Raw genomic sequence first — 13,095 nt, forward strand, 5'->3', positions numbered from 1 at the left:
AGATAAAAATGATATTTAACTTAGGGGGGTGTTAGTGTTAGGGTTAGACTTAGCTTTAGGGGTTAATAAATTTAATAGAGTAGCGGTGAGGTCCGTTCGGCAGATTAGGGGTTAATACTTGAAGTTAGGTGTCGGTGATGTTAGGGAGGGCAGATTAGGGGTTAATACTATTTATTATAGGGTTATTGAGGCGGGAGTGAGGCGGATTAGGGGTTAATAACTTTATTATAGTAGCGGTGAGGTCCGGTCGACAGATTAGGGGTTAATAAGTGTAGGTAGGTGGCGGCGACGTTGGGGACGGCAGATTAAGGGTTAATAAATATAATATAGGGGTCGGCAGTGTTAGGGGCAGCAGATTAGGGGTACATAGGGATAACGTATGTTGCGGCGGTGTACGGAGCGGCAGATTAGGGGTTAAAAAAAATATGCAGGGGTCAGCGATAGCGGGGGCGGCAGATTAGGAGTTAATAAGTGTAAGGCTAGGGGTGTGTAGACTCGGGGTACATGTTAGGGTGTTAGGTGCAGACATAGGAAGTGTTTCCCCATAGGAAACAATGGGGCTGCATTAGGAGCTGAATGCTGCTTTTTTGCAGGTGTTAGGTTTTTTTTCAGCTCAAATGTCCCCATTGTTTCCTATGGGGGAATCGTGCACGAGCACGTTTTTGAAGCTGGCCGCGTCCGTAAGCACCGCTGGTATTTAGAGTTGCAGTGGCGGTAAATATGCTCTACGCTCCCTTTTTGGAGCCTAACGCAGCCCTTCTGTGAACTCTAAATACCAGCGGTATTTAAAAGGTGCGGGGGAAAAAAGCATGCGTAGCTAACGCACCCCTTTGGCCGCAGAACTCTAAATCTAACGGTATGTTAGCTACAATATAACTTTTAGCTGGTAAATATGTATTTAGTTTTAATTAGGTATTATTTGGTTAATAATTGAACTTTAATTTAGCTCTATTTTAATTATGTTAAAGTTAGGGGGTGTTAGGGTTACATTAGGTTTAGGGTTAGGTTTAGGGGTTAATAGTTTAATTTAGGTTGTTGCGATGTTGGGGGCTGGCGGTTTAGAGGTTAATAGGTTTATTTAGTGGTAGTGATGTGGGAGGCAAGAGGTTTAGGGGTTAGTAACTTTATTTTGTGGTGGCAATGTTGGGGAGAGGCGGAATAGGGGTTAATAGATTTATTATAGTGTGGGCGATGTTGGGGTACAGGGTAATAGGGGTTAATAACTTTAGTACAGTGTCTGCGATATTGGGAGCGGCAGATTAGGGGTTAATAGCTTTATTTAGGTGGCGGCTATATCGGGAGCAGCAAATTAGGGGTTAATAACATTATGTAGGTGTCAGAGATGTCGGGGGGAAGCAGATTAGAGGTGTTTAGACGTGAGTTTTATGTTAGGATGTTAGGTTTAAACTTAACTTTTTTTCCCCATAGACATCAATGGGGCTGCGTTACGGAGCTTTTCATTCCGCGCTTAAGGGGTTAGGTTTTTTTCTGACAACTTTTCCCCATTGATGTCTATGGGTAAAGCGTGCATGAGCACATAAAAACAGCACTTGTATTTTGTGCGGTATGGAGCTCAACGCAACCATGTTGTACGCAAAAGCCGGCTGTTTCAAAACTTGTAATGACAGCGCTATAGAGGGTTAAATAACGCAGCTTTTTTGCATTCATTAAATTCCCTATAGCGCGCATAACTCGTAATCTAGGTGCTGGTTATTTTTAAAGTGTTAGAATTTGCTGTGTAATACCATCCTGTTTGACTTTCTGAACAACTGCATCCCAATATGAAGTGCTTGTGTTTGAATGAATTAGACAACCCAATTTTACAGCAATCTTAATTGTTGAGCAACTGAATTTCCCATTCTCAGATTAGATAAACCTCAAAAAGCCTGCAGCGAGATTACATATATGATGCAGGCTTCGACGCAAGCAATGAAACCTGCGCTGCCGTAATTTTACCTCGCACATTAGGCTATTACATATAGGGCACCGGCAGTTCATAAAGTTTAGAAAAATGGCGTCCCTTGAATTCCTATTGGCTGATTTGATTCTTCAAATTCAAATCAGCCAATAGGATGAGAACTACTCAAGTCCTATTGGCTGTTCAAATCAGGCAATAGGATGAGAGCTACTGAAATTCTATTGGCTATTCAAATCAGTCAATAGAATTTCAGTAGCTCTCATAATATTGGCTAATTTGAACAGCCAATAGGATTTGAATAGCTCTCATCCTATTGGCTGATTTGAAATTGAAGAATCAAATCAGCCAATAGGAATTCAAGGGATGCCATTTTTAATCTTGTACATTGAATTCACTATTCAGTGTACGGCGGCGATCATATGAAGAGGATCCTTCACGCTCCATGGCTCCGCAGTTGTCGGTCTTCAGTTCCAGGGCCGCCGGTTTTCAGTTCCAGGGTCGCCGGTCTTCAGCTCCGCAGTCATCGATCTTCAGTTCCGCCCTCCGCACCGGATTGTTGCTGAAAGAAGAAAGAAGAGGTCACCGCTTGGAAGAAGACTTCACTGCATGGGACAGGATCTTCTGGATGGACTTCAGGAATGGTGATTAGGGTGGGCACTTCGTAAAAGAGCTAAATGCCCTTTTAAGGGCACTGGCCAAACAAGAGCCCATTTCAGGGCAATGGGTAATTTAGGTTTTTTAGTGTTAGGTTCTTTTATTTTGGGGGTTTGTTGCTTGGGGGGTTTACCTAAACTTTTTCATCTGCAAAAGAGCTGTTTATCTTGGGGCAATGCGCTGCAAAAAGTCCTTTTATAAGCTACTGGTAGTTTATTCTTAGATTAGGGGGTGTTGTTTTTACTTGGGGGGGGGTGTATTAGGTAAAAATGTTTAAAATTTGATCATATTGTTTTTTATTATTATCTTAGATTTTTTTATTTTCTGTAATTGTAGCTTAAAGGGACAGTCTACACCAGAATTTTAATTTTAACTAGACTGTCTCTTTAATTTATACTTAGTTTTTTTTTTTTTTTTTAAAGTAATGTTAGTTTTTTTTATTTTAATAGTTAGTAACTTTTGTATTTTGTAATTTAGGTAATTTGGGTTCATTTAGGGGGTGTTAGGTTAGGGGTGTTAGGTTAGGGGCTTAGTAATTTAATTATTTATTTGTGTTGTGGGCTTTGGTGGTATAGGGGTTAATACTTTAATAGGTAGTTTGCCTTGTGGGCTCTGGCGGTTTAGGGGTTAATACTTTAATAGGTTTATTGCGTTGTGGGCTTTGGCGGTTTAGGGGTTAATACTTTAATAGGTAGTTTGCGTTGTGGGTTAATGGCGGATTAGGGGTTAATAGTTTTATTAGGTAGTTTGCAATGTTGGGGTTTGGCGGATTTAGGGGTTAATACTTTATTTTTGGTTGCGGTGTGGGTTTTATGGCGGATATAGGGGTTAAAGCACTTTATTAGTTATTGCGGTGGGGGATTACGGTTGACAGGTAGATAGATATTGCGCATGTGTTAGGTTTTAGTTTATTTTTGCAGGCATTTTCGGGAGTTACAGTGCTCTCATACTCAGTGCAAGGCTTGCTGCGGCTGCCTTTGTATGACGAGGTGAAAATGGAGTAAGATTTCTCCATTTTCGCAACGTAAGTCCTTGTGCTGAATATTGGATACCGATTTGCGACGCGGTCCCATGTCAGCTTATGGGAATAAAAATTGCGGGCGATGGGTGGAATATACGTGCCACATTTATATGCGGCGCTGTATATTGGATACCAAAACTGCGTAAAAACACTGCATATGTAATGGTGCCCAAAGCCTGGTGTTATTTTTAACAGCTTTTGAAATATCCATATGAAAGCAAAACAAATAAAGAGACAATGTTATAGGAGCATTAGTTTAAAAAAATATTTCAGTATTGTACATGTAATCAGCTGAGTATCTAAGAACCTGAAGCCGTGTGTATTTGATTTCAGGTTCTTAGGGTCTCAGTTCATGACATGCACAGTACTTTTTCTATTATTTTGTCTCACAAAATATTTACAATCCTAACTGAACATTCTGATGGTAAGATTTTACAATGTATAAGCGTAATTTGTTGACTATTTTTACATTTTAGTGAAACTTGCAAATAATCATGTTTGTTAAATAAATTATATAAGCATGGATGAGAATAAGAGCCTTAAAAATGCAAAAATAAGTCCAAATATGTCATGCTAAAACAGTCAAAACTGATTTTCAGACAAAGGTCTAAAATGATATATTATGGAAAATTGTGCCAAGACTGGTGTGATGTTTGGCTATTTTTCTCCACTGGAACTGCACTTTCTTGACACCAAGAAGGCAATTTTGGTACCTTCTGGGTTGAAATGTTTCAAAAAGTATCACTCTGCATAATAGTTGCTGTTCTTAAACATCCAGGGCTGTATTTAGAGACTACTACTTTCACCTTAATTGTTTTTCATTCTGTAGTCTAATAAAGAATAACAGGTTGTAGCATGTAGCATGTAATTCTGGAACCATACAATACAAAGGTCCAGACCCAAAATACCAAGCAATAAGCACTAAAGAGACAACGATCAGGAAATCCCTGGCATACATGTTGCACTTTCTGGGCAAAATAAATGCAATGTAAGTAATCTCTACATGCAGTGGAGCCTACACTAAAGATGAAAAAAATGTTGAAAAATATAATTTATGGGCGGAGCTAGCTATCAATGAAGAAAGATGTGCATGTCTGGAGCTCCTGCTAAGGAAATAGAATAAATGGCAGTTTAGGTCTTATGAAAAAAATCTTTTATGCACTAAATGGATCCCTGTAGCACCCGGAGTCACTGAACACCCCAGGTGATTGATCAGTAGTTTCTGGAACCTGTACTTGAAACCTAACCATGATGGAGGCCTATGATTTTTGGGAAGCAGAAATTGCGGCTCACTTCTCCAGCCTGGTGCTGGCATTGCGCAAGTCCTATGGAGATGTAGTAGGCAATGGCATTCAAGGGGTTAATCAACCTTTAGACCATGGCTATGAAACCCCTGAGACTGACTCTCTTCATTGCAGATGTGTTGATGCGTATGCTCCCCAGAGTGCGAGCGGCCATAATGGAGATCTACAACAAGCAGAAGTTTCTGCATCCTATGGCAAGGAGCAATTACACCATGCTGCACGCATCTATATTGTTCAAGACGATGAACATATGTATGCTGAGAACTTTGAATTTTGGCAACCTACGATGACTACATGCTCTCTCTGCGATCAACCTAAGGATGTACAGTTAATATGGTGGCAGTGTGCTAACTATATAAGAGGCGGTGGACAAGCCCATAAGATCTGTGGCTCTTATCTATACAACTACGGGATCACCACGAGTGTTACCAAGTCGGCTCTTCTTGCCTGTGGATTGCGGCAGCTGATTGCCACATGCGATTTGCTTGGAACAGAAAATCTATCATGTCTGGCAGAGCGGTACCTCATTTCCCAGATACGTCAAAAACAAGGTGTAGGCTAAATACCATGGAGTCCTTATTCTGCCCGGTGTTTTGGACCGGTCTTTAGTGAATTGCTAGACACTTAACATGGAACATGTGTGAACTTGATGATCCCACTAGGGACGCCTCCCTGGCTTGTCTCCTGCTAAGTTCTGGCCCTGGTAACAACCCACACCTAGTCATGAACATGCTACGTTATTTTAGGTTAAATGGTTATTTATAGTTATATTGGTCAAAGCAATAGCTGTTTTGACACACAGGACATTTAGATGCTTAAGCTTTTATATGTTGTGATTCTAGCAACCTAGTTTGTGTACAACTATGCTTTAAGAATGCATCTATTTGTATGTTTCACCATGCTGATTTTACTAGGTCATATAGAACTATATCGTTTGAACCATATATTTTAAAACAAGTTAAAATGCAGAATTTGGTTTTCAAATAATATTTCTGGGTATAGGATGCAATAGCCATTTTCCACCGCTAGAGGTGAGTCATGTTTCATTATAATTTGCTCACCACAATGTTTTGTGCTTAATACTCTTTGTACCCCCATACCTTGCCTTTGGGACCATGATATCCATAATTATAGCATCTAAGTGTTTCATAAAATATCTTTCCATTTAAAAAATACTTTGCATAAGGTTCCCATCCAGGTCTCCCTCAGGTCATGTATTAGTATGTGTATTTGTCCTTTCCTGACTTTGAAGCAATACAAGATCCTTTATTTGGGTAAATATCCAACGCAAATATGGTTAGTCTACAAACAATAATACACTATAAAGTCCTGGACACCCTAGAATCCCTTTATTTTTAGAATGAGAGCTGCTATTATTTCATTTGAAGCTCTAAGGTCCATATGTAGCACTGCAATATACAATGGTCAGGTAGCAGACCTACTTTAGGTACAGTTCCTGGATATTCTCATGCTGTCACAAAAGAGTGCACCAACTCAGACGTAAATTCTGCTGAAAATAAGCGATTTTATTGTACAATCCAACAGTGGTTAGGTAACAAGGTCACAGTTGAGGCGTTCTCAACTGTGACCTTGTTACCTAACCGCTGTTGGATTGTACAATAAAATCACTTATTTTCAGCAGAATTTACGTCTGAGTTGGTGCACTCTTTTGTGACTTTTTGTTCCATAGCGGTTGGGCATACCGCTTAGTACAGCTCCACTCACTTGCTAGTTCCACCTGTGATTTTGAGCCGGATCTCTGTCCCCACAAACCCCCCCACGCCATACCACTTGGGTTAGCCTTGCAACGTCACGGGTGACGTACTGAGGAAACATCTCCACGCCGGATCTCTCTGTTGCACGCCGAGAAGGACACACAGACTGCACCCCCCCGGAAGGGTTCCATCGCCAATTCGAGGTGAAGTACAGCAGTGTGCACAGGCACCACACCAGATCAGTGGAGGGTAAGAGATGACCGCAGATTTAACACAATAGTGACTGTACATGTCCGGTCACCCGTGACTACTAGGCAGAAGCGGGGTATACTTTGGGACTTTTACTTGGGACAGTGTGCTTGGAATTGCCCAGAGTGACTTTTACTGCATTGACTTTTGGTCCTAAATTGATACGGATACTGTTGGGACCTTAATGTCCCCTCTTGAGTGGGTTTCTCGATATACGTTTTGAGTACCCAGGGGATTTGAATTTCTGAACATGTTTTGCATTTTGGATAATTTATTCTCATGCTGCTCAAGTTAGATATGAGCCTAAGTATTTGCCTTTATTACGAGTCTGATGCAACTCCACTGTTCTGTGTTCAGAAGTTAAGTTGAGAAATACATCTTTTCCTATAGGAAATTGATATTCTCATTAAGTTATACCCATTTCAAGCCCTTTCTGCAACGCCTTAGCTATATTCATTGCTCATTATTTAATTAATTTTAACCAGACTACTATGTATATATCACAGCGTGTGTTTGCTTGTTACTGGGGGTAGGGCCCACGCCCAGGGGACAAGTCTTACACCTGCATTATTATTCTGAGCTAGTGCGCGCAATATTATTTTTTGCATATTGGGAAAGGGACTTAAACTTAGACTATTTGGGGGATCAACTCTTATTTACTTTTATTCACTCACAATCCTTGTGTAATGGCGTCTCTCCAGATATAGTTACTAACAAGCTATATATATGTTGTGCAAATTGGTTAACCTCCTGTTCCCCTACCCCTATAAGTTGACTTCTAACGCGGATATTGAGGGGCGTTTGTTGTGGTAGGGTTGTATAGCTGGTTCTATATATGCATACGCGCATCCATATGAGTGTATATGACCTAACTCTTCTGTGACTACTATGTATGATGTATGATTCAGGTTTAGAGTTATATATTCTACATCCAGCCGGTCCCAGTGAAGCCAATCATTTGTATTGATGGGATTTTCTCCCTTCATGTCCTTCAGTGTTGATAAATATGTTCTCCATAGCAACCCCTGCTAGTTATAGATTTGGAGATCTCACCATAATCATAATAATATTAACAATTTATGTCATTCTCGTGACCACGACGTATAACTCAGTGTCGCTCTCACAATACCAACACTAGTTTAAATATATCTACGTTGTTTAACTAGGCTAGTCTCCCCCCCCCCCCACCCTTTTATAGTGCTCTGGTTCTCTATGATTTAGGCCAGACACTTATTTGGCGGTTTCCCTTGAAAATAACCGCATTTACCATCAATATATTTTATAGCACCCAAACTTCTTATTCCCCTTTTTATAGAGGCATATATTCTCTTACGGTACTGTAAGGACATACAAGATAAAGTACAAATGGTACGTCATGGCTAATCATGGTTAGTGATGTACTTTTTATAAGTTTATAAAGCTATAAGATTAACTCACTAGTTACCATTTAGAGCTACCTAGAGAATCTATTATGTCAGTAATGTGGAAAAGATAGTAATATGAGCATAAGTGAAGCACATGGCGTAATAATATGATTCGAACTAAGTTTTGATGTTAAGTACGCGTTATATTCTACATGTTTATATCATTTAAAATGTGAAAATTCAACCATTATTTGTAAATGCTCTAGCTTCTTAACAACAAAAATGAAAACCTGAGGTTTATATTTAATCTGTGTTTATTATTTAAGACTATTAATGTGCTTCATCACCAATTAATGTAATTTTGGTTTCAAAGTTATTTGGTGTCTTGTTGCAGATGTATTCAACCTGTGAAGTTATGGTTACCTTTTTTCATGATTGTATATCATATTGTTCAAAACCTCAATAAAAAATTATTATAAAAAAATATATATATATATATATATATATATATATATATATATATATATATAATTTATGTTCATCTAATAAATTAATTTATTTCATGATGGTGAGAGTCCACAAGCCATTACTCTTGGGATTTAACTCATGGTCATACTAGGAGGAGGCAAAGACTCATAAATACTCTAAAAGTACTTCATCCTTCCGACCTCTCTGGTATGCTAGTCTTACATAAAGCCAAGCAAAGAGAAGTAGAAAGGTAGCAAAGGAAAAAGCAGGGAAAATTAGGTGCAAACTCGAACTGCTGCCAGAAAAAAATGATGGGTAAATTAGCAGAAAATGTGTTGTCATGGTAATGTATGAAAACACATTAATTTGTAGACAGCAATATTTATGTTCAAATGTTATATGTTAACTTGCTGTTTCATTATTACAGTGGTTGTTAAGACCGAGCGTGTGTGGTGCTGTAGGTGGTTGGCAGTTTGTGCAGTTAGTAGTTTTTTTCTGTCAGTGAATGAGAAAGATTATTCTTAAGCAGTTTGTTACAAGTACTTTTTGGATAAACATTGGTAGCAAATGATGGTTGCCAACTACAAGATTCCTCCTGTGTTTGATAAAAAGGAGTCATACGAAAGCTGGAAAATTAATTAAAAATATGGATGCGTATTACTGAACTGGAAAAGAAGAAACAGGGGTCACTAAAGGGGCGAGCAAGAGAGACCGCAATAGAAATACCAGCTGAATATTTGGATAAAAACAATGGTATGGAGATATTTGATGATAAAAAGTCAATTGAAAAGTTGTTTAAAATGTCATGCCCTATATTAATCATGCAAGTTTAATTTTGACTAGACTGTCCCTTTAAGAATAATCCTTCTTTATTGAGCTTCTTTACCGACAGATGTTATTTTACATTCACTGACAGAAAAACCACTAACTGAACAAACTGCCAACTCCTCCTGCACCACCCATGCTAAATCTTAACTGTAATAATGAACCAGCAAGTTAACACGTAACATTTCAACTATTGTGAATATAAAAATGCTGTCTACATATTAATGTGTTTTAATACATAAACATGACAATATCATGGACTCTCACCACTATGAAATAAATGAATTTATCAGGTAAGCTTAAACATAGTTTTTTTTCCCATAAGGTGGTGAGAGTCCATGAGCCATTATTACTGGGGACTTATACCCAAGCTGTGGATTCTAATTTGGTAATTCAAATTTGGTAGTAATTTGGGCAAGACAAACCTTTCTTGAAAAGGCAGACACCTAATTTCCAGACACTACAGTCTAGAGGACTTTCCTACCAATAATCTCTTCAGAAAAGGAAATGAACATCAAAATGGTGGAAATTAGTAAAGACATGTAAGCATGACTATACTGCTGCCTAATTAGTTTACTCAATAGCAGACTCATTTTTGAAAGCCCAGGAAGTGGAAACTAGAAGGAAGTGGAGACTTTCCCACCATCAATAAATTACTGTGAAACAAGAATTTCAGCCAAGATGCTAAAATAGTGGTTGAGGCCTTCTGGACTTTGCCAAGACTGAATAGAAAAAAACAAATTAGAGAATTGTCAAGAATCCCTTATAGGTTGTAAGTAGAATTGTAATGATCTTACGACATCTTAATTATGTAAGAACCTTTCTCGGATAACATGGATTAGTAGAAAGAAAAAGCTACATTCTCTTGATTGAAGAAATAAGAAAACAAAAAAACAAAAACTAGTCCTTAAAACTCCTTATCTTGGAGAAAGAAACAAACCTTCCTAAACAGAAGCTGAATGACTAAAGCAAGAATAGGCTCAGACCAGCAAAACATTAAAATTATTAAAGAATTCTAGGAATTCAAAAGAAATGACAGCTGAAACCTAGTTATTCACGCCAGGAAAGAAAAACTTTTCAAATCTTACCCCGTCCACTCAGTGACAGCTGATTACCTTTAGAAAGAGATATGGAGGCTGATTTATGAACGTGCGAGCAGACATGATACAATTATACAATGTAGCATATCATGTCCACCGCTGTCGGCATTTATCATTGCACAAGCAGTTCTTGTGAACTGCTTGTGCAAAGCTGCCCCCTGTGCAAAGTCACCCCCCCTCCAATTGGCCGCTAGCAGGGGGTGTCAATCCTATACAATCGGGCAGGTTGATGAAGGCTCGCACGGAAACAGGGGTATCAAGTTCAGTTCGGAGCTTGATAATTCGGCCCATAGAGTTTATACCTCAGGATATTTAGATGAGGTGTCATTAGCATGGCAGAACAATTAACTGATGCACTGCAACAAATGCCCAATGCTGCGCTAAATAAAATGAAAAAGTGGAGCACGCTAAGCCGAGACTAGCATACCAGAGAGGCGGGAGGGATTAAGTACTTTGAGAATATTTGCCACCTCCTAGTGATCAGGAGTTGAATCCCAGGAGTAATGGCTAGTGGACTCTCATCACCTTATGAAAGAAAATCTAACATTTTTAAATGATTTTTATATAGCAACACAAATATATTTCTGAACAAATGAGGCGTAAGCCAAATCTAACTTTTTTTTCTAATATTTAGGAAAAGACAACCATTGATGACATCTTTAATTTCAAAATGAACCCCGCTGTCACAACGAACCATTCAATATCTCCAGTAACACTTCCAGATATGTTCATTAGCACTTCGCAAAAAAATAATTTACCTGTTACTATACAGCATCGGGATAAAAACCTCTATATCATGGAATTTGATTTTGAAAACCACATAAATGGAAACCAATTTATACCTGGTTCTAATACATTTAAAGAATTGCTCATTATATTTAAACAATGATAGAAGTTGTACGACCACAAGTAAACTACCAGTGACTCTAGTAAACATTGTTAACTTGATTCACAAATGCCTGTATATGTTTCAGTACATATTAAATTCTTTCTTTCTAAATATTTGTGTAATTTGTTATTTATTTGAAAAATAATTCTTAGAAGCCAAAACCAATTAAATTAAATATATTGACCAAGTTTAAATTGCTAGTGTTAATCATATTTTGCTGATTTAGAATTCTAAAGCCTTTCACTGCTGAGCCATTTTCATACCTCTGTTGCTGGAGCTGTTTTTAGTTGTTTAGCCCTCATTGCTTTTACACATAAATTTCAACTTTTTCTGTGAGATACCCACACAAATTATACAAAAAAGAGGCGCTGGTTCTTTGTTAGTCGCTGTGTAATTTTTTGTCTCCACAGTTTCTAGGTACAAGGAATAGTGCTGAGATATCAAACTGAAGCACCTAAATAAGGTGTATATATACTCACAGTATATATTACGAACAACCAGCTCTCTCCCAGTGCAAATAAACAATTCCACAGATTTTCTGATAAAAAACTGTATTTTATTTTATTCCAACGCGTTTCTATGGACCCAGCATCTTTGTCAAGAGCAATAAAAGTGCATACAAGTGCTTTACAAACCAAAAGCATAACTTACCGCTACGCAGGCGGTCTTTAAATACATGATTGGTAACGCTACCTGTTTCCCCATTGGAGGAAATACAGGTTTACAAACGTTTAAAAAGTTAACATTTGTTTGTGCATATAAACTTCAAAATCAATCTATAAAACTTATAATATATGTCGTACATAATTAAATAATATTACAAAACATTAATCTGCTGTCTTATTTTCTATTGCTGGGAAATCGTTGTTTTAGCCGGTTGTAGTTCCCTTTCAAGTCGTTTTGTGCTGCTAGTCCCCTTTCAGGTCCGATCAGAGAGATCTAGAGACCACATGATATAGATTATCCAATAGAAAATATTTCTGTTGTTTTTTGGCTACAAGCACCGTTTATATATAGAAATTAAAAGAACAATTATTATTCACAGATATAAAAAAAGACGATCGTTATTCACAGATTAAGTATAAAATGAAAAAAGGACAACAGTATTAATTACAGACATACATTTTTCAATATAGTTGCCAAATCGCAAATTAAATACATAGCGAGTTAGATGATAAATTTTCCACTGCATCTTGTCCTTATCGGAAAAAAGGACAAATCCTAATAGCACATATATATAGAAATAAAAGGACAATGATTGTTTAGCTAGATTGCCCCCTCTCCAATGTAGTTCTACTTTTTCTATTCCTATCCACAGAAATGATTCTTTTGCAAAATATTTACAGTTGTTGCAATGCAGTGGTACTCCATGATCTTTATGATTTTTTTCTATTTTATTTTGATGTTCCATAATTCTTGTTTTTAAAAACCTGGACGTTTGTCCTAAATACTGGATTTTACAGCCGCATTGCAACAAGTATATAACATTTTTACTCTTACACGTAATTAATTCTTTTATTTCATATTTCTTTCCAGTAACTGTAGAATTAAATGTTTTATGTGTTCTTCTAGTATAATTGTAACCTTT

General features: G+C 37.8%; 1 protein-coding gene across 2 annotated transcripts in view; it reads left to right on the forward strand.

Moving 5' to 3' along the window:
* The window catches only part of LOC128663457 (uncharacterized), a 260,004-nt gene that overhangs the window by 237,847 nt on the left and 9,062 nt on the right, over positions 1-13,095 (forward strand). Inside the window, exon 7 of one of the 2 annotated variants that reach the window (XM_053717790.1) lies at positions 11,253-11,618. The exons of the other annotated variant lie outside the window; for it this stretch is intronic. Coding sequence (XP_053573765.1) covers positions 11,253-11,507 — 255 coding nt within the window. The 3' untranslated portion in view covers positions 11,508-11,618. Of the gene's footprint in view, positions 1-11,252; positions 11,619-13,095 lie in introns of those variants that run through there. 2 annotated transcript variants of the gene reach the window in all.

Source organism: Bombina bombina, chromosome 6 (genome assembly GCF_027579735.1).
Source record: "Bombina bombina isolate aBomBom1 chromosome 6, aBomBom1.pri, whole genome shotgun sequence".
Classification (NCBI taxonomy): domain Eukaryota; kingdom Metazoa; phylum Chordata; class Amphibia; order Anura; family Bombinatoridae; genus Bombina; species Bombina bombina.